General features: G+C 55.0%; 1 protein-coding gene across 9 annotated transcripts in view; it reads right to left on the bottom strand.

The window, feature by feature from the left end:
* Positions 1-22,085, bottom strand: part of Eip93F (Ecdysone-induced protein 93F) — a 51,918-nt gene that overhangs the window by 101 nt on the left and 29,732 nt on the right. For 3 of the 9 annotated variants that reach the window (XM_025303673.1, XM_025303677.1, XM_025303676.1), the window contains exons 4-11: positions 21,345-21,584; positions 20,641-20,720; positions 14,934-15,038; positions 11,045-11,477; positions 9,741-9,785; positions 7,117-7,357; positions 5,306-6,212; positions 1-4,526 (exon numbers count right to left, since the gene is read on the bottom strand). The exon at positions 1-4,526 is cut by the window's left edge and continues 101 nt beyond it. In XM_025303673.1, coding sequence (XP_025159458.1) covers positions 3,092-4,526; positions 5,306-6,212; positions 7,117-7,357; positions 9,741-9,785; positions 11,045-11,477; positions 14,934-15,038; positions 20,641-20,720; positions 21,345-21,584 — 3,486 coding nt within the window. In that variant the 3' untranslated portion in view covers positions 1-3,091. The remainder of the gene's footprint in view (positions 4,527-5,305; positions 6,213-7,116; positions 7,358-9,740; positions 9,786-11,044; positions 11,478-14,933; positions 15,039-20,640; positions 20,721-21,344; positions 21,585-22,085) is intronic. The other 6 variants (XM_025303680.1, XM_025303674.1, XM_025303679.1 and 3 more) reach the window with 6 other exon arrangements.

Below are 22,085 nucleotides of genomic sequence, written 5' to 3'. Positions count from 1 at the left end.
GAGCGGGCGCGCGCTTTGCAACCCTTCCTCTTTCTTTCTTTCCTGTCCTCTTTATTTTTCCCTTAAATCTCTCCTTCTCAACCCAAAGTCTCACGTTCTGACTTCGCGTTCGCGTCCTCGTAGTTACGCCCGGATTTGCACCGTGATCTAATTCGATAACGCGACGCCGGCAGATCGCGATCTTCGTCGCCGTGATTGCTCGCAAAAGCAAGAGCTCGCGGGCGAAGAGTCACCCTCGCCCCGTCGCGAATCCTGCGTACACGAGACACGTGCGTGAAACGTAGACCGAAACTGCACAGAAATTAAATCGATTAAAAGCTCTCGTGATATTTCATTATTTCTCGAGTATTTTCGTGTGTATGTATATATATATATATATATATATCCTTTTTTTTCCTTTCGTATTAAATGGGTATTACGCGATTAATACACGAGATGCTTTTACGCGACGTGCCCGAAAATGTGAAAATTTTTTCTCTGCTCTCGTGTTATCGGTGCGTCCGAAACGATTCTCCAAAAATATCAAAATATTATCGTAACAACGTTTTATTGACTCGTATGGAACGACAAGATTGCGTTACGTTTGTTCCAAAACACGCGGCGAAAGGCTCTTAAATTTCTCGGCTCTGAAAGCTGGATTCACCCTGGACACATGGGGACGATTTCGCCCAATGTCCCAATGTCCCTTTCTCTCCTTTCCTCCTCCCCCTTTCTCTCTCTCTCTCTCTCTCTCTCTCTCTCTCTCTCTCTCTCCCCCCCCTGTCTCTCTCGATGCGAACCGCGCAAATTTTCTGTCCGTAAATAAAAGAACCCGAAAAAACAAACGTACGCGCGCGGAGCGCGTTCATCTCGAACCTCATTGCATTCCCGTCGCATCGATCGGCGAGAACCAATCGGACGAATCAAAGGTCGCGCGCGTGCCACGAGCCTTGTCCAAAAAACCACGTCGGTGGGCAATATCCAACGACGAAGATCGCGTTCCGCTATTTTCCCGCCTGCCCCCTCGTCCCGTTTCGCCGCGCCTGACATGCCCGAAACGTGGGACCGCGCCGAACGCAGTGGCCTCGAAACAACAACCGAGAATTATAGAAATATTGTCGCCTCGTGAAAAAACGTCACCTACGCGCGCCAACAAAAGCCTTGGCTCGTTCTCGCTTCGCACACGTTCGTAATGACCAAAAATATATGTATATATAATATATTATTCCTTATATAATTATGTCGCTCCTTACGAGTTAAGAGTAGTGTTTAATAGTAGGTAATAAGATTTCTTTTTTTTTTTTGTTGCATTAGGTAGTTTTTTTACACTCATAGAGGAAAAAATACGTTATCGCGTCGGCATTTTTGTTCCATCGTTTGACCTTTCGTCGTCGTCCACCGATCGGTAGTGGTAGCAGTAATTAATAATCGTAATAATTAATAATCATCGAGCGGCTAACGTTTCGCGTCGCGCGTGCCTGCACATACAAAATCGCGCGCCGAGCGTGACGCGGCCGAGCGCGTCCCTCTGTGCAGCGTCCGCAGGACTCGGCAGGACTGCCTCGACCTGATCGGCGCGAGTCGGAAGACGGCGCGTGAAAGAGAAACTAGAAGAGAGCTGCCCGGCTCATCGGCAAAGCCCGATGGATTCGCGATTCGTGTGCGGACAGCCGCTTCTCTCGCTCTCACGTCGACCTTCGACCTTTGCCTCACCACCGAACGGGACTGGAGTCCTCGCGCGCGTATGTCCTGATGCCGTCTTACAGCGCGCACACCGAGCCTGTCGGGAGTCCCTCGCGACGGAAGCTCGCTGATCGAATACAGTTTAAAGTTTGAGCTCTATTAGGCGGCTTGTCCGTCGCGGTTGTCTCGACGCCAACGACGAGATTCAGTGAGCACGCGAGAAGCTCGGCGATGCGGCGCAAAGGAAGAGCTCGGAGCCGCGTTGCCGCTCGCGAGCGTAGCAACGCGTGCACGCGCGCGACGTCTAAGTATCTCGTTATGTGTTCCCCATTTTTGTATACTCTCGTAAATGTACTCGTACGTGGACGTGTGGTATGCGCGTGTACGTGTGTGTGTGTGTGTGTGTAAGAGTGGAACTACATGTCTGTCACGTTTGTGTGTGTGTGTGTGTGTACGTCGGAGCGTATATCATGATGTACGTGTGTCTCAGAGTCTCGTGGAATGTCTGGCTCGTGGAAACGCGATTAGAGAATGGGCCTGTGCATCTGCTAAAGCGTGTGTCGTCGCGTGTGTGAGTACTCTCGGTGCGATGGATAACATCGCGTGTGTGTCCTTTGTATCCGCGTTTCGTTCGCTCTCGTTATACTCCGGTCTGAAATATACTCTTTCTCGCCATAGTCGAAAGGATTTCCTTCGCACGCGCGCGCCTCACGTCGGCCCAGGTCGGCCAGCTGGACGCGGGTTCGTACGGCGGGTATTGCGCTTAACTGGCGGAATCGCAGTGGGTTTACGGTTGGTTGTGCTTAGCATCATGCATGCATGCCTTTTTTCCATCTTTCTCTTTTCTACTTCCTTCCTGTTCTCCCCTTCACTGCACCGGCAACTTACCTGGCAACGTTCGAGGGTTTGTTTGTTTGTTTGTTTGTTTGTTTGTTTGTTTCTTTTCTTCCGATTGGAACGGAGAGGTTGTAGGAGGGAGGAGCACAGGGGTCGTGTGTGTGTTTGGGCAATCGGGGGCTGTTTCGTCTCGTGGTCGCGTTGTCGCGCCGTATCGGAGGATTCCCTTCTTCGTGGCTGCGGTCGCGCGCGAGATCTCGCGAACGGCGCGCCGCATCGGTTCGTTCTTCGGCGCTTCGGTGCGCGCGCGCGCGCGCGCGCGTCTTCGCGTCTCTCCGAAAGCGAAAATCGGCCGAGGAAAGCCGAGAAAGCAACAAAGAAGAAAGATTCGCGTGACGATCGCGAGCGGAAGGGAAGGCTCACGGTCTCGCGGCGCGCAACGGCGAGAGAAGGCGCACGGGATCGGTGCGTGTGAGAAGATGGCGGAGAGATCTGGGCGGGAATGTGGGCTTACTGTATACGGGTCTTCTTTTCTTCACTGTGTGTGTACTCATAACTGTATACTTTACTGATAACTGATACTGACTTTCGTCTACTGCTCTACGGAGTCCTCCATGCTGAGCGCGGGGCCGCGCTGCTCCGCCGGCTGCTGGCTGCTGTTAGTCGACTCGCCGGACCTGTTGCTCGCGGTGTTGTAGCCCCTCTGCAGTTGCACGACCAGCCCGCTCACGGCAGCGTATTCCTTTTGTTGTTGCTGCGGCTGAGTCTTCTGGCTCGAATGATCTACTATAAGCTTACTATCACAGGCACTTTTTTTGTCAGTTGATACGGCGTAGAGGTTGTGTAAGTCCGGGTAGTGGTTCAGCTGTGGTTGCTGCTGCTGCTGCTGCTGCTGCTGCTGCTGCTGCTGCTGCTGCGGCAGCGGCGTTTGTTGTTGTTGTTGTTGTTGTTGCTGTTGCTGTTGCTGTTGCTGTTGCGGCTGTTGCTGCAGATTCAGAGGTTTCCGATCGCGATCCTCCTGACCGCCGTTGTGAACCTCGCGCTCCCTACTGCTGCGGTCGATTCTAGAATCACGGGTACTGTCCTCGTCCCTGCTACCCGCTCTGGAGATCGACAGGGGTGTCGGCGGTGACGTGAGTCGATCGCTGCCGTCGTCCGTGCGAGCCCTCTCCGACGGCGACGGGCTCAGATCGACCGTGGGCACACGTTCGGGTCTCTCCGGCACGATTCTACCGGACGCCGCTGGTCCTCGATAACTCTCGTCTTCACTGCTATCCTGCGCCATTCGCGGCAGCGGGGTCCTCCGGGAGTTTCTGCAGAGCTGGTCGATCAGCGTTTTGCTGCTCATCGTCTCCGGGTGTTGTTGCTGCTGCGACGACGACTGCTGCTGCTGCTGCTGCTGGTTTCTCGTTTCCGTGATCGTCCGCTGGTCCCTTGGAATGCCTGTCTCGAGGCTCGACCTGATCAGATTGTCCAGGAAACTGCCGTTCGCGCCGGGCCCGTCGTAGATGCTCTCCACCATGTCGCGTGGCGTCTTCACCATCGACGTGCTGCGAGAGTTCGAGGTGCCTGCTGCATCCGCCGTCCCGGACGCCGCGATCCCGTCGCGATCTCGTTGCTGGTGCTGGTGCTGCTGCTGCTGTTGCTGTTGCTGCACCATCGCCGTGTTTCGTTGTTGCTCCTGCAGTCCGCGCATTCTCTGCGACGCGAAGTACTGTTCCGGCAGGATCGGCACGTTGGGTGCGCCGCCCATGAACGGAGAGGGCATGAACGGCGTCGGGTTCCAGAAGCTGAAGGGCGCGAACGGCAAGTGGGGCATGCCCTCCATAAACGGCGGCATCTTCAGCCCATTCGGCCCGGATATGCCGCCCGGCGGCGTGAACGGTTTCTGCGGCTTCAACTGCGGCTTCTTGTCGACGCCGGCGCCCGGTCGCATCGCCGCGGCCGCCGCCGCCGCCGCCGCCGCCGCCGCCGCCGCTGCCGTCGTCGCAGTCTCCTTCGACTTGTCGTCTGGTTGCTTCTGGTCCCTGGAACGAGAGCAGCACAGAGAGAGAGCTTCGATTAGTTGCGAGGCCAGTTTCCATCCTGGAACATCGCGTTTGTGTTTTTTCCGCAATTTTTCAGACCTTTCACTCAACGTAAAACGGACCCTTCCAACATCGATTGTCGAACGAAGGTTTCCTTGTACTTCGACTATTTTACAGGTTTCTGAGAATCTCAAGCTTGAAATGCCACGTGTTTCGAGTATTTCGCAAACTTGCACGCTCGTCAGCTCGTTGTCGGAGGTCAAGATACATTCCGAATTGTAGTTTGGTATTTTGATGGGGGGGGGGGGAACATTGAATTGAAAAACAAGAATATTAAATTAAGAGAGAAAAATTCGTTTCGTCTCTCCTACATAGAGAGAGTTCAAGAATTGTGTATAATATTCCTCAGAAGAGAGAATAAATTCTTTCCAGCACGCACGATAATGAGATATACTTAAAACGCGCGAGTATATTTTAAGACTATTATCAAGAAAATATGCTTCGCAGCGAAAGATAAGCATTGCTTAAACGAAGAAAAGCAAAGCGAGCGATCGCTTTCGCTCGGGCGCAAGCGAGTGATATTTTTCTCCGCGCGTGTCGCGCTCCTGCGGATGAATTTCACAACTGTCGTCACCCGCGGACGTTTCGCTCTGAGAAATCCGACACGAGGATGCGACGTACGCGGGGCGCAAAGCAGCGCACGCATTCGCGCGACGCGACGCGACGCGACGCGACGCGACGCGACGAGAAGAGCGACGAAGCGAACGCGATCGACTCACCTCTTTCGCGGCCTCATGAGATGCCGTTCCTTGACTTTGTACTCGAGGGTGGAGTGCGGTACTCCGTAATAGCTGCCAGCCCGATGCACGCTCATCTCGCCGCGCTGGACCGCGCGTACCGCCTCGACGAGGCTGTCCCTGTCGTAGTTCCTGTACTTGCCGCGCTTCGGCCTGGTGCCCTTGCCGCCGGTGCCCGGTTTCGACTTGTTCGCCTCGTGCGACTGCTGCTTGGCCTGCTGCTGCTGCTGCTGTTGCTGTTGCTGCTGCGACGGCGGTTGTTGCTGCTGCTGCTGCGGCGGCTGCGGGGGTGTGTAGCGACCCCTCTTGAACGGACTCGGGTCCGTCATCATAGCCTGCTGCGACTGAACGGCTGCTTGACAGCCCGGCAAGCCGGTCGCGCCGGCTGTCTGACCCTCTTGGAACTTGACGCTGATGCTCTTGGCGATGACGTCGCGGAAGTTGACCCCCACCGCTTTGCCCACCAGCGAATTCGTGGGGCTGCTGGTACCGGAGAACGCTGGACTAGCTCGCTCCAGGAGACCCGGACTCGAGGCGGCAGCCGCGAAGCCCTGAGCGAACGCGGCGGAAGTCGGCTCGCCGTTCTTGCTGGAACAGCCCGGCGTGCTGGCGGGCTTGTAGGACGGAATTTTCAGTATCGCTCTGCCCTGAGCGCTGTCGCTGGCCTCCTCCTCGATGTTGGGATTGAAGTCGTCGTTCGTCATCGGCACGCGTTGCTGTTGCTGCGACTGCGTCTGCTGATGCGCGGCTAGGTGGTGGTGTTGGGGATGATGGTGCTGCTGATGGTGCGGCTGCGACTGGTCGCCGTTCACGTTCTTGTTCAGCCTCTTGTCCTCGCTCATCAGCTTCCTCACCACCTCCGGTATGCGGTAGTCTCGCGTCTCGATGCCTGACAGGTCCGAGTTCAGAGAGTTTGTTCAAACAGAATGCTCAATTCGACTTTATCTCGTATGGCCGAGCGTACACGCGTGTGAGCTGATGTCACTTGCGAGCAAAGAATCGCGTCGCTCGAGAATAATCTCTCTCTCTCTCTCTCTCTCTCTCTCTCTCTCTCTCTCTCTCTCTCTCTCTCTCTCTCTCTCTCTGCCTCTCTTTCTCTCTCTCTCTCTCTCTCTCTCTCTCTCGACGGAGCGGGTAAACAGACGCGGAAATAGGGGCAAATCGAGCTGGTGACAAATTTGGCAAAACTGACGACGAAAAGATTTCATTCCGCCCCGAGCTATCAGATCGCAATTCCGAAAACGGATTTCAACTACTTAAACTAACTCGTTGTCCAAAGGTGGAAAAAGTACCGGCGCGCGCGCACCCGCCCGGCTACGGCTTGGCTTCTATCGATTCCAGAAGTCCTATCGCGGCGTAATACACTTTTCGACTCTCGTCCCTTAGCGCCGATTGGCTAGTCAATGAGTGGACAAAATAAACGACTGCTTGTCGGAAATGACCCAAATCCCGATTGCACCGGCGTGGTGCAATTTCTTCCACGACAACGGACCGCTTTCATATGTCGCGTCTGTTTTGTATCGCAAGCAAAAATCTCGAGCCGATCATTCATCGCGATCGTAGATATCGATACCAAGTAGCGATCTACACTCTCTCTCTCTCTCTCTCTCTCTCTCTTCTCTCTCTCTCTCTCTCTCTCTCTCTCTCTCTCTCTCTCTCTCTCTCTCTACTGCCGATTTGCGATTTTGCAATCGCGACCAAAATGTCACCTTCTTCAGAGCGAAGAACGAACCCCGTCCGCCCCGCCGGTCGACGGTTCGCGCGGCGATTCGGCGCCGATAAATTTCACTCACCCAACGGTGCCGCGGCAGCCAACATCTTTTGGATGTAAGGGCCGATGTTCGCGTGTTCCAGTCCCGGCCACTCGGCCCCCGTCTCCCCGTGTCCCCGTTGCAGCAGATTCCTCAGGGAATCACCGCCGGTCCCTTCGAGCGTGGAGAACCTGACGAGATCCTCCAACGAGAGCAGGGGCTTCAGCAGAGCCCTCTCGACTTCCTTCTCTTCTTCCGCCCCGGACAGTTCTTTATCGTCCGCCTGTTAAAAACATCTCTTCTAGCGTTTTCTGCGTACTCCTCGCTCCTCGCAAGAGCATCTAAATTGCAGATTACGGTCAAGTTGTCCTCTCGAGGAAAGTGAAAAGTAGAAGCTTCTACTCCGCCTACGTGGACGCGAGTAGAAGCGGTGCTTCTCTTATCATCGATAGTCATTAGGCAACCGTTGCTGTTCGCAATGGCAACTTCTTGTTCGAGAGTGCTTCGTCGAGAGGTGTGTGTGTGTGTGTGTGTGTGTGTGTGTGTGTGTGTTTGTTTGTAGTGTACGTGTATCTGTATCGCGTGTAGGTGTCGATTGTCCATGTAAATATATACAGAGCGTTTCTCCCCAAAGTGACCGCGTAGCGTATCTTAGAAGAAGAAGTATCCAAGTGAAGAGGGAGGAGATAAAAAATGCGAGAAAAGATACTCCGGATTCGAGAAGGTGACGAGTGTGGAAAAGTCGCGTTTCGGTTTCAATGATTTCGAGACGAGGACGCAGTCTGTCCCCTCGGACGTGATATTCTGGAAATTTTTTCACAGGAATTTCCACACGAAGACACGTCGATTCGATATAGAGAGGAGAAATTTCGTCCTCGTGATCGAAAGGAACCTCTCTTGCCATTTCTCCCTTTCCCCGCGATCGAATACTTCTTTCAGGGTACACGCGATCGAGTCACTTCGCACGAACCACTCCGTACACACATTTCCATCGAATGCAGAATAGCCAAGCGCCATGCAGGAGCTGCTAATCAGTAAACAGTTCTCTTTTCCAACGAAGCGGCAAGTGTTTCGCGAGAAAAATCTTCCCGATGTTCTCGGTAGTCGCACCGAAAAGACGACGCAATCAACTCGCGGCTACCGTCTCCTCGCTAGTTCTCTAGGCAGAGGGTTTCTAAAATATACACACACACACACACACACACACGCACGCACGCCCACTACAGGCACAGGCACAGATACCGCGCAAGGGGTCGCGAAATTCGCGAGGTGGCGCGAGACTTATCCTCGGCGTGCGCGCGTTTCGATGAGAGATACGGCAGAATTTAAGTGCAGAGATATCGCTCGGGACTCGCTCAGGGCGCATGCATTGCACTAAAAGTGAAGCAACAGCCTTCTACGGCGGCGACTACGTGTACGAACGCGCGCGCGATCGCACGAAATGCAGGAATGAAAAATGAGACTTTAACCGTGCATAGACCGTGCTTACGAGCTCGACAAGTTGCGCCGTAAAATAGCGCCTCTCTCTCTCTCTCTCTCTCTCTCTCTCTCTCTCTCTCTCTCGCGGTGTTCATGCTGAGGCGAAGCTTGGTCTTACGGGCGAGGTAGCGCGACTAGCGCAGTGCGATGTGCTCTGCGCGCTACGCGATCGCGATTTTGCGGGGGAAACGAGATAGACACGGCGAATGCGACTCGACGGCAGATTTCGACGGCCGAGGAAATCGTTCACGGGGTTGCGCGGCAAACGCAACGTGCTTAATCTCACCGCGCGCCCCTTACGACGGTGTGTTTGCCCGGCCTTGCTCGAATTCGCCGCTCGGACAAACGGTGCTTCAGATACGTAACGTTTCCGAATACAACAAAACCGTGCCGCTCTCCCCCAGTGCGCGCGGCCGCTGAAAAGTTCGCGCTTTCATTTGTTTACAAATTTTATTTCACGATTCCCCTCTCTCGTGTGAGAGCAAATCGCCGCCACGCCGCGCCGTGCCGAAATTTGAATCAGATTCCGCCGGCAATTTCGCTAAACAACCGAATGAAAAAGCACCGCTCCGCGCGCGTGCGCGCGGCCTGACTCTCGGCGGAATCGAAAAAGGAAGAAAAAGGAAAAAAAAAAAATAGAAATTCTCACGCTTCGCCGCCTTCGACCGAAATATTCCCAGTATTTCCCCAATTGTCACGACCGATCTCTGGCTCTCGGTGCGCGTTGAGCAAAATTAATGGCGGACCCGACCGCCATTAGGAGAGATCCGAGCAAAAGACACTATCAGATGATGAGGATTAAATCGGCCCGGTGCGTTTAGCCCGCCGTAATCTTCGATTGCGCGACCGTTTCATGCATGACGGCGCGTCCGTCCTGAAATTGCGATCCGCCTCTATTCCGGAGCTGTCATTCGATCGGCCGTCTCTACCGGCGCGCGGAGGCTCGTAATGCGCGAAACATCGAGGATGCAGTGAAAAGCGTATATTCACGACCACGAATCGTCAACCGGGCGCAGCTACGAGCGCCCGTTAGAACGGAAGGACGAACGGACGGGGGGGATCGAACCCGTACGATCGTAATCCTCCTTTCGTCTCTCTCTCTCTCTCTCTCTCTCTCTCTCTCTCTCTCTCTCTCTCTCGCTCTCTCTGTCTCTCTCTCTCAATACGACCTCTTCCCAAAAACTTACCTCGAGTCTTGCAACCTCGCGGACACCAAGTTGCCGTGTGTTAAACTACAAATAGTGAGATAAAAAAAGTTAAACAGCCCATGCAAACACTGGACACTACTGAGCATCACGGCGACCGGAACGGAGCCGCGTAGACCGTTGTCCGTTCCCTCCATTTCAATCGTGCCTCGCACCGAGATGCAAAAAAAAACGCACAATTGCCGTCGTCAACGCACTGCGGACTGGGTCGATAGTTTCTGCGGCTCGCTCGCTGCTAATTCGATACGGACGATCAGGCGGGAGAGATTTTATTCGACAAGAGGCAAGAACATGAATTGATATCCGTCGAGAAGCGACGCGCGCGTCTCCGAAAAACGCGAGCGTATTCTCCCCTTGAACGCGAAGTGATCGCGATTTATGAGATTTCGGAGCGCGACTCGCCTTGATTTGCGTCGCGCTTTGATCCGCTGCGTTAAACGAGCGCAGAGTTCGACGGGGAAGCGAAACTGCCGCAGTTCGCGGTTCATCACGGAGCCTTTCTCTCTCACACGCACACAGACTCGAATTAACGAGAAAAAGAAATCGCGAATCAATCGACCGAGCCCGAGTTTCGAGCCGATTGCGATTTTGAGAAAAACGGGACACGCTCGGTCCACGCGAGATCCACGATCGCCGTGCCAGAGGTATGTTTTGGGGAAGCTTCATTCGTTCTTCCTAACCAAAACCACACTTAGGTACAAATCAACGGTTTATATTCGCGAATCCTCCCCGACGAGACCTCCCCCGGTGCATCGTGGTGTTCGACTCTCCACGTCTCCTCTCCCTCCCACGTCATCTCCCGCTGCTTCAATCGGTCTTCTTAGAGCGACTACGGAAGATCACCTTGTCATCGACGCGATCGACACGTCCCCGCGTGCATAAAGACCAACGAACGTCGAGAACGAAAAGCACCGAAATAATAAGAAGACTCGCCGCCGCTTCGAGACTCTGTTGTCTCGGTGGACGGAAACGTGTCTGCTCGTACCGTTCGCGCGGAATTCCCCGTCGCTGTCAATGCCAATTGTAACGCAGCCTCGGCGGCTTTTCGTCTACTCGACGCGCGTGAAGGACCGACGAGACTTCGGCGACACGTCTTCACCGTCAACCTTGCTCCCTGCATCTCGCCCATTCTCTCGCTTGCGCTCTCTTTCTTCCTTTCTTACTTTCTCCCTTTCTCGTTTCGTTCTTTCTTTCCTTCTGTCTCTCTCTCTCTCTCTCTCTCTCTCTCTCTCTCTCTCACGCGCTAAATCTCTAACCATCTTGCGTGGTCTGTCCCCAAAACCTACCTCGTCCACTTGCGGGGGCGGAGTGGTCGCGGAGGCGTTTTGGGTCGTATTTGGTGGTGTTGTAGTAGTAGTGGTGGTGGTGGTGGTGGTGGTGATGGTGGTGGTGGTGGTGGCTGGGGCGCCGGACTCGTGAGGGTGTGAATGGGTGCTAGTCAGGGACGCGTCCCTTTCGCGCTCCATCGCGAGCTTGTAGACCTTGTTGCGCAGGGTGCTACGCGGTATCCCGTAGATCACCGCGGCCCTCCGCGTGCCGAGCTTGCCGCTCTGGATGTCCCTGAGGGCGGCCTGCAACTCTTCCTCGGTGTAGGTCCTCCTGCCACCCCCGGCACCCACCACTGGAACACCACCGACGCCCGCCGCAGCCGCCGCCGCTGCCGCCGCCGCCGCGGCCGCAACCGGTCCGGTCATTCGCGGTTTCGCGCGGTAACACGAGCTGAAACAACGTTAATCAACGTTATCGTCGGGTCTGGCCGGCGGGGTGTTTTTGCCTGAAATTCGGCTAGTTCGAGGGTCATTTGCAGCACTACGTATAAATAGCCCCCTCCTGGCGCGCCGTGAGGTGGACGAGGCCGGATAAAGTGCAAAGTGACATTTTCGCGATATCACCGATATCCGCTATCTCTCGCGCGAATGTCTACACAAAGTGAAGCTGAAGTACGGAGGAGGGAGAGAGGCGAGACTGCGAATCCCCGCTTGCGCTTGCGACACGTCCGCGACATTATTGAGTCGCGCTTATTGTTGTAAGTAAGAAAAAATGAATAACAAAATCGCAGCGAGAGCGGCATTCGAAAATATATCACGAAAATTATGCATTTGTTTATTTATTTACGGCAAACTTCTTTTGACACGACAAGCTAAACGTGAACGGAGTAAAGAGCAAAAACATGAACGAGAAAATAATCGCATGAGGCGAGAGAATCGCAGTCGGGGGCAGCAGTTTTGCAGTAATTTTGGCCACAGCGCTAGCGATAACGAGCACGAGTATATGCATACTGCAACTATCTCTCCTCGTCGAAACAACAAGAAGGTGATAGCTGATAGTAACTACGGTCCTGTTAACATTAACCACCAGTTCCTCCGCGCGGCTGCTGCTGCTGCTGCTGCTGCGGTGTCTCCAATAATCCGCCTTCGTCCTTACAAACAGCGCGGCCGAATCTTCGAATATCTCGCGGCAAACGTTGCTCTAAGCAGCCGACCGGCAGAGGAGAGATCGTGCTCGCAGTTTGATAATCGCTCGGCCAATAGACGCGATCGATAGCCGTTCAAACTGGGCGTCATAACAAAGTCAGGTTATCCATCACTTCTCGCGATGCTAGCTCACGTTTGCTCCCGTCCTTCTGGACTAACCCGAGAGGCGAGCCGCATTAAATGGCTGCCACGTGGCAGCTCTCGACGACGTAAACACGTGTCCGCGCGCGATGTGTCTCTGCGCGCACGTGTATGCGTGTGTGCTTGTGTGACGATAACGCGAATCTGCAGTCGAACCTCGCGGCCGAGATCTCGAGGCGTCGAGAATGAAGCTTCACCTGCACGAAAGTGACACGGGGGCGCGCGTTAATCCGGCAATTTCGCGAGCTGCCGCGCGCGCAATCGATGGCCGAGCGGGGGGCGGGGGGGAACCGGGGGGAGAGTTATACTCGCTCAGGTGTGTTCGTGGCTTTTTAAGTACATAGGCGATTTACATATTTATGCGACCGAGTCACTTGTACACGCGCGTCGTGACAAGATCCATCGTCGAAACGAGAATAATTGAAACAACGGGCGTCACCGCCTCGACAGGTCTCTCTCTCTCTCTCTCTCTCTCTCTCTCTCTCTCTCTCTCTCTCTCTCTCTCTCTCTCTCTCTCTCTCTCTCTCTCTCTCTCTCTCTCTCTCTGTCTACGCATTATTAATAGCGATAATAGCCGGCTGCCCGCGCTAGAATTTTATTTTCATCGCCGTCGCATAAATTCGCGCACGTCAGCGCGCCGCGGCCACTTCTCGCGACGCATTACGTCCGCGCGCGCGAGGCGTCGCGTCGGTCTCGCTCGCCGAGTGTCCGCGTCGCGTCAGGCTGCAAAATATTTTTACTTTCGTGTATTACTGCATGCAACGCTACGCGCCTCGTCGGAGTGCGCCGGAGATGCGCGCGGTCACAAAATTGAAACAAAGAGAGATATATTTGAGTTATCGGACACTTATCGAGCGTCTCAGCGAGCGAGAGAGAGAGAGAGAGAGAGAGAGAGAGAGAGAGAGAGAGAGAGAGAGAAGGAGCACCGAAGTTCATAAACGTCGAGCGACAATTCGCCGGCACAAACGACACGAGTCCCAAGAGGCCCGATATTGTCCACGATAACGAAGAGAAAAGGGCGACGAAATGACCCCCCCCCCTCCCTCCTCCATGTAACTTTGCCGCGTAACATCGCGAGTTCTGTCCGCGAGGTCGCTCGAACGTCAGTCGCGCGGTCGGAGCGGTACGCGCGCAAAAAAAGCGCGCAAGAAGCGTCGGCGAAGGCGGGGGGGGGGGGGGGGGGAGGACGGTAATATTTTGCACTCGCATAAAAGAACGCGACGTGGCACGAAGACGATGGATATCGGGGGCCGGTGTAATTTGTCACAGAGCGCAACGATAAGATTAGGCGTAAGGAATCATCGCGGGAGCCGCGAGAGCTTTCTCCCCCTCGCCGTCCCTCCCGCCGCCCCCGATCGGCGTACACCACACGGCAGTCCCCACTGTTCGCGCGAGAGAAGTTCGTCGACCTGCGGCGCGCGCTTGTGTCGGAGCTGATAAAAGTGCATTTCGTCCGCCGCTGGCCTCCGGATAGGTCCCGCGACGTCTCAGTCATCGACCGGCGCTGATTTATCTGCGATTTTTGTTTGTCGACTCGTCTGCGGTTTTCGCGACGATGTGTATACGCGCTCCGATACACACGCACGTACACTGCTGACGTCGGAAACTCGGTCGACGCGCGAGCGTCGGCACCATGCACGAGTCCTCAGGTTCAACGTTCCCGTCGCCGTCGCCGTTGTCGTCGTCGTCGTCGTCGACGTCGTCGCGTAATTTCGGCTGAAACCGCGTATTCGCGTCCGCTCAGTAACACCATACGCGATACTCCCAACGAAGGGCGGCGGATTTCTCTCTCTCTCTCTCTCTCGCTCTCTCTCTCTCTCTCGCTCTCTCGCTCTCGCTCTCTCTCTCTTTGTCGGCTTCTTCGACACAGCGCGTTCTCGCACCGCGGCGGGAAAGGTTGCTCAGTCCTTTCGATTCCGGCTCCTTTCTGAGGAATGTTAAATATGTTGCACATGTCGTTACGCAATGTCGCACAATGCTGCGCAACAGCGTGTCAGAAAGGTGAGTTGAACAATGCCAAGGCGAGATGAATTTTTCAGCGGGACGTGTACAAAGCAACGAGATCGAAAGGGTCCGCTTCCGAGTAACGAGCTGTTGTAGGGTGGGTCGGAGATATTTTTCCATCGACGCGCACGCATAGCTCGCGTGAGAAGCCGGCGAGCGACGTCGATTAACATCGGTGGCAAAACAAATATCCTCGTTATGCCAGCGCGCATTGCGCCCGGAGCCGAAGTTTCGCGCGATCGATCCGGACGGCTCGTGATCGCGCAAATCCTCGCATAAATCACACCGGTTCGCGCAATCGCGCGACTCGGATAGCCGTAATCTCGTCCTTCACGGCGACGCCAATACTACTCGTCGGCCGGCGAACCTTCCTCCGCACAAAGTCTTCCACGAACCGGTTTTACCTCCTCAGCACGCCTGCTTGCCTTTATTGCGGCTCGCCTATTTTTCAGTATCGCGGGGGGGGGGGGCGGGGGACGCGTGAGCGGCGACACTACGTCTAATTTCGTTTGCGACCAGCCGTGGCGAACGCACGCCCGCTTTAAGTGAGACAAACCTGCTCGCGTCTCTCTCTTTCTCGTCCTGAGCCTGCGCGAGGAATCTCATTCGCGAGTCATTCGAAACACCAAGGGCGGATCTCGCCGCGTGCGCGCGATGGTCTCTGAAAAATTAAGAACACAGTTCGCAAAACTCTCTTGGCCCAATTCGCCAGGCTCGCGACGAGACAATCGAGCCGTATGAAATCTCACCGACGGCGCGCGAGATAAAGACGCCAGAGCGTGTATTGTTACGTAACAAGCGGCGACGTGTGCCCTCTCGAAGAGAGATATAAAATTACGCAGACTCGCCCGAGTATTTACTTGCGTAATGTCAGTTTATAGGCAACGCTAAGTATCTCGGGGGCTCCTTTAGTCCCCGCAACAACACCCAAGTGGAGTTGCAAAAACTTGGCGTGCCTGAATAGCATGAATTTAACAGCTATACACCTATATTATAGTTGCGCCAACCCTCCGAGAGAGCCCGTGCAATTTTCACCTCACCGGAGGAGAGCTCCGCGCGCGCGCGCGCGCGTATCACATTTCAAAATCATGACTACTATAAATTTTTCGGCGCCGTAACGGGAGATGATTGTAAACGAAACGAGAAAATACCTCTATCATATTTACCTTTACGCCCGTATTTATATTCGGTATCATTCGACATCGCCGAAATTCACGACGGCATACGACGAAATTCACGCGACGAGAGAATCGAGTATACCGAATTGAACCAAAAACAAATGCACACACCCTTGCCCTTGCGTAACGCATTTTCTCTCCTCTCCGTAGTGTAAACCTGTCATTTCGATCGCTCGTGGTGGAAATAGGTCGCGTTAATCGTCGCTAGTCCCCCATCGTGGCAGTTTCGATATTTCTTTCTTTCTTTTTCTTGTTTTGTTTTTCTTCTTCTTTTTTGAAAGCGTAAATGTGTCATCCCCCTCGGCGGCCGCGATTTTTATTCTCGCCGCGTGTCTCTCACAATGCGCGCGCGCGCGCGCGGCTGCATCGCCGCGCGAAACGTACGTTGTCCCGTAAACATACGCGCAAAGGATAACGCATTCGCGCGTCACACAGCGTCGCGATTCTTAACCGCTCTGCCGTGTGTCGCGCGGCTTTTCAAAGCTCGGCTTGGCCGAGCTGTCGTTCGCTGCCGCTGACTCTGTGACCCCATTCGAGTGCGCGGGTTTAATGCCAATTCAGATTAAAGCAAGGCCCAGATTTTCCTTGAGCGCCCATTCATACGAAAGCGCTGAAAACGCCTCGTTTCGCCACGCACGCACGCACGCACGCACGCACGCGCGCGCCGCGAATCTCCACCGATAAAGTACGAAACATGAGGGAGTGTTATAACGCGGATCAGCGTCGACGAGAAGCGGAACAATACTTCGACAGAAAGAAAGAGAGAGAGAGAGAGAGAGAGAGAGAGAGAGAGAGAGAGAACACACGAGGGAGATTGTCGTCCTCCTTTATTCGAAACGCTCGACCGGAGAATAAAATTCTTATCGCGCGGAATACGCCTCGATCGCAACAATTTGCGGACGGAAAGCGCAAAGTACTCCGCCAACGTCGTTCCCATCGCCGCGCGATTCGGGCTGAATTTTTCGCGAGAATTCTCGCTCGAAACGGCCTCTTGACTGTCCGCAACGCGCGAGTTCAACAATGAGCGTGAAATTGGTACGCCGCGAAAGATTCAACCGGTGAGCTAACGCGATCGACCATCCCGATCCCGCGCACTTCTCTCCGTCGCCGCAATGCGAGCCCAAATCGCTGCGATTTAATTTCCCGGCAACAAGTTCAGAGTTAAGCGGCGAAAGACGCATGGAAGGTGAGATATCCGCGCTTCTCTCTCTCTCTCTCTCTCTCTCTCTCTCTCTCTCTCTCTCTGCTGTCTGAATCGGGCTTTAATTTCGACCCGGCCGCCGCGGTTTCGTCGACGGTTCTATCTTCTATCGCTAATTACGCCGTAGCGCATGCGTCGACGCGAACTTCTCTCGCCTTCTTTTTCTCTTCCCCTTCGATCTCTCTTTCTCTCATCCTTTCCCTCCCTCTTTATCTTCATCGTTCTTCCTATCCCCCTTCTTCCCGACGCGAGTCGCACGGCCCCGCCTCGTAAAGCGCGCCGCCGCGCGACACACCACACGGTGGTGCCCCGCGAGTCTTCGATGTGCCGGGAGGTGCAGATTACGGTGGGCTAATAATAGACGACGATAAAAATTTGACGCGCAAAATGTTCCGCGGGGGAAAACAGCGAAAACACGGGGGCAACGTACGACTCCGACGCGCTCCTTCAGCGCGATGCCGCAGCTCGCGCGACTCGCCCGGTCGAGCTGGCCGCCGCGAACGGTCCTCGCATTTTTCGCGCGAGTCGCCGCGCACCGTCGAGCTTTCATCTCGGAGAGACCGTCTCTTGCCGCAATTCCTCGCGAATCCCCCCCGAGGACACATCAGCGGACATGCGAGACGCGAGCGCGGGGCGCGATCGCGATTCTTCCGGCTGATTCTTCCACTTCAAAGAGGAGAATCGCTGCGATTAATCCGTCCTCCGATTTTCTCACGCGGCAGAATCGGGAATAAAAACACGCACGCCGCTCGTTGTCGTTCGTTTCGACGGCGCGTTTACGCGGCGGGCCGGCTCTGCGAAATTCGCCGCGCCCGCCGTGGGGCTCCGCGCGCTCCCGAGACCGCAATCGAGTTGCGTCGATTTCGCGAAACGCACTGCTTAAATATTTATCCGGGCGCGCCACCGCAGACAGAGCGGCGCACCGGTTTAAAGCTCAAAGGGTTGAAAAGTTGAGGCAAAACTCGCCTGTATTGTTACGGTTTCGCGGCTACCGGCTGCTTACCCGCGAGGCGTGGCGAAGTGAGGCGGGGCGAGGTGAGGCGAGGTGAGGCGAGGCGAGGCGAGGCGAGGCGAGGCGAAGTGCGGGTGAGCACGAGAGAGAGAGAGAGAGAGAGAGAGAGAGAGAGAGAGAGAGTTCGCTAGCGTTTTACAACGGAAATTTCTTTCTCGTGCGGCCCGGCACAATGCACACGTCTGGGCCGCGATGCATTAGGCATCGCGCGTGAGAATCACGCAACGAGCGACCTGCCTGACCGCGGCGAGGAGTGACCGGTCGGAGAGCGATCGATGAGAGCGGCACGGTTGCCGGCCCGCATGCATGCATCGATATCACGAAATACGTTGCATCGCATTGTTTACAAACATAACTTCCAACGTCGCAGCTGAAACTTTATATTTTCACCGAGCGGGTGGGGGGCTAGAGAGGGGGTGTAACTTTGATTTGCGGTAAATCGTTACTTCACCGCGTTATCTTCTCTCTCTCTCTCTCTCTCTCTCTCTCTCTCTCTCTCTCTCGATGTTCTTTCGTTCTAATAACGTTATATTGGCGGGGAATGGGAGAGGGAGGAGCAAGGGAGGCGGAGGGTGTTGCAGCGCGCATCGCGTGTTAAATAATACCTGGCGCGTCGGTTATTCGCTCGTAATAACGCGTCCGCGTTTGATGAGCGCCGAAAAGATCGGATTTTAACGCCCCACCGAGGGGAGGGATCATTCGTCCTTGTAAGCCGACGTGGAAATGTTCCACTGCTGGTAAAAGGCCTGGTGAAAAATGATCGGGATAAAACGTGACGAAGGTTACCTGGCCGGCCGGCCGACCGATCGGTGCCGTTTGGTTACGAACACGACACCTATTTCCGTAATATGAGCCGCGCTCTGATGCGCGCACTGTCGATTGTTAAAGAGTCAAGATCGTCACGCGGCTGAATAATAAAAATGACGCGCGACGCTCGCGGTCCAACATGGCGAGGAGCGACATACGTCCGTACGCGAACGCGCGCACGTGTGTGTGTGTGTGTGTGCGTGTGTGTGTGTGTGTGCGTGTGCGTGTGTGTACACACGAGTTAGTCCGGGAGCGAATGACTTATCATCACCCGCGAGGTTGGCAGTTACCTTTCTGAGTTAGTGCACCGCGAAATATAAACGGTCGGGCGCGCTGACGGATACTTGAAGACAGTCTTGAACGCGCGACACGTTGTTTGTCCGAAGACATAAATTCCGCGCGCGCAGACCATTGGAATGATCGTCGCTGCCGCGCTATGCGGCGGTTTGATAGCGAGGAATCGCGAGAGAAAGAGCGTCGCGTCGCCGCACGGCAGATCGCGACGGCGATTCGCGACGGCCTGTTGACTCTTCGAAAGTGGTCGTCGCGCGGACGCAATCACGTGGACACACGGGCGTTTTCGTTTCTCAGCGGGCGCCGTGCGCGCGCGTCTTGTGAAATTTCAATTGATCCGCGCGGCGGAGCCTACTGTAAATTTCACCGCAATTATTTCCACGCGGCCGTGTCTGCGAGCAATTTTACGAGCTCGTTATCTCCGCTCGGGAACACGTTCGAGATAATCGTCAAGTCCTCGCAATAGCGTTGCCAACGCCCGGCGCGATAGAACGCGCGCACGTCCAAGTTCATCTGGCAAACTTGAGCTCTTGGCGAGAGCGCGCCCGCGCGCGCACCGCGATCTTAGATTCTGATAAACGCGGCTCTTTATTTACAACCCCGCTCTGTTTGCCTTTTAAAACAATCGCAGCGCTCACGGGGATTTTCGAGTCGCGAGCGTGTGCGTGTGTGTGTGTGTGTGTGTGTGTGTGTGTACGTATGTGCGCGCGCGCTCACGATACAGCACGTAGGTGTGCGAGATATTTAATAACCTTCGGCGAATAAATGATTCCTCGTTACAAAGAGTGCGAAACGCGACTGCGAATAATGATAAATCCGCATTATCCGCGGACAATTTAAAAAACGCGCCGCTCTTTGGAAAACTGATTACGCGCGCGCGAGTGTGCGTAAGCGGCGCCGATTAACGAAATCCGAATAACGAAAAATCCTCGATGGCGTCATCAATTATCGAATCTGTTCCGCATATTTGGCCAAAAATGCGAACGGACGAGCGAACGAGCGAGCGAACGAATTCGATCCGGCCGAGTGTCATTCGTACGATACGAATCCCCCCTCCCCCCTATCCGGCATCGTTGCCGCGTGTGACGTCTTTACGAGCGAGATAAATCACGGTTATGCCCGGCCGCGTGATTGGCACCTAATTGCGACGGCATTCCGGATCGACTGGCTGTCAGTTTCGCGATTTTCGAAAGTCGTTCGCCGGCGGCGTTTTTAATCGACGCCTTATCGAACCGGCCGGCCTAAACGGCCACTCGATCACGAGGAACGTATTCTCTGCTCCTTTTTTTTTCCCTTTTCCTCCTTCCTTCTGGTTTTCGTTTTTCCGTTCCTTTTTCGCCCCCCGTTCGCACGGAATGCATATTCGTATCAGCGGCTCGCCTCGAGGTGTCGCGATAACGCCGAAACGACGCCTTTCGTTGCGACGTCGTCGTCGTCGTCGGCGGTGGCGAACGACGATTTTCCAAACGCGCCGGGAAGAACGCGCTCTCTTCCTCCTCGTTGAAACCGAACGGTCGCATCGTTTCCGACTTCCTTTTGTCCCATTTTATTTCACGGTGCGCTCCGGAGGGCGCCGTTCTTATCGGCGGGACGTGCTTATCGCGCGAAATTTCTTAACGAGACAAAAGCCAGGCGAATATTCCTAGGGATTCCGATATCAAGCGGGTCAATCGAATAAAAATCAACTTCTTATCCGCGCACCTCAATGAGCGCGTGCGCGTGCGCGCGCGCGCGTAGACATAAAATTATGACACATAATGCAATTACTCACTTGAGGATACTCTTGGGATCGATGCCTGCCGGCATCCTCAGAGGTATTTTCTGTTGCTCCAGCAGAGATATGTTGTTGTCCTGAACAAACACAGACAGACAATGATATTAATGTTACATGAATATGTGAAACGGGAGGGGAATAGAGAATGAGAGGGAGTCGGATAAATTAAATATCTCATTGCTGTGTGTGCAAGCGTATATAGCTCAGTTACTGAGACATCAGCGTTAGTCACTCGATAACACGACCGATAAGCCATCCGTGAGAAACACTATACTAAACACCACGCGAGAGAGAGCGACAAAGAGATCGAGACGTCACTCCCCGCGGTGTCGCGCGAAACCGAACCGAACGTCGCGTGGGAGAGGAGACGGATGCGAATTTTCGTCAGTCCGGTGTCCGAAAATCGCACAACCGTCTCGCCCGTCAGCTCTCCGACTTGCGTCGCACCGCTCTTGCTTGGGACCGTTCCCGTGTCCGTTCCGGAATTCGGATCAAGGCGATTCGGATAAATGAGTGCGGTAAAATGAGAGAGAGAGAGAGAGAGAGAGAGAGAGAGAGAGAGAGAGAGAGAGAGAGAAAGGGGGAGGGGGGAGAGAGAGAGAGAGAGAGAGAGAGAGAGAAAGAGAGAAAAATGACACGAAGCCGACCTCAAGAGAGCGCGCATTCGGCCGCGACGGAAGCGGCGGTGGTTCCAAGCTTACCTGAGAATTTCTGGGCTTAGCCGAGAGATCGAGCGGTTGGTCGGCCGCCGTGGCGTTGTCCTGATGGGTCTGCACCGCGACGAGGGGTGCCTCCCTCGGCGGTAAACACCATTGGGGCAGCAGGGTAGGGTAAGTGCCGCTGAGAGCGGCGGCGACCACGGACGCCGCCATCGGATCCACCTGGACCGACATCGGTGACTCCGCCGATCGCGAGCTGCTGCTACTGTCGCTCTGCGGACTCTGCGGGGCACAACACGGAGGTACGTGTCATCCCGACTCGCGGAAAGAGGTCCGGCTAGCGGTATGGCTGGCGGATTGGTCAGCGGATACCGCGTCGCGGCAAAGAGGATACGCGGCGCGAGGTCCGCGAGAAGGCGCGGCGGGATCGAATTCTGATCGAATTCATTCTTCAAAAGGCGCGCCCCGCCCGTGCCGCCCTTCGCTCGCGAATCCTCCTCGTGAATCTTTTATATGGCCGCGTCAAAGCGATCAAAGCTGAAAGGCGCGCTGCTGGAGATGGTGGTGGTGGTGGTGGTGGTGGTGGTGGTGGTGGTGGTGCGCCGTTGCGCCGGTGGTATCGGTGGTGATGGAGGTCGTGATGGAGGTCGTGGTGGAGGTGGTGGTGATGATGGTGGTGATGGGTGGTGTGGTGCGACGGCGACGACGGCTGACGCCGAAGTGCGAAGTACGCTCGACTTAATCAAAAGCGGCAAAGGCTAGGTCGGACTCGAGCCGCGCTGG

Source organism: Harpegnathos saltator, unplaced genomic scaffold, assembly GCF_003227715.2.
Source record: "Harpegnathos saltator strain DR-91 unplaced genomic scaffold, Hsal_v8.6 scaffold56, whole genome shotgun sequence".
Taxonomy (NCBI): Eukaryota; Metazoa; Arthropoda; class Insecta; order Hymenoptera; family Formicidae; genus Harpegnathos; species Harpegnathos saltator.
The sequence above is the reverse complement of the archived record's forward strand: the minus strand, read 5'-3'. Positions and strand labels throughout refer to the sequence as shown.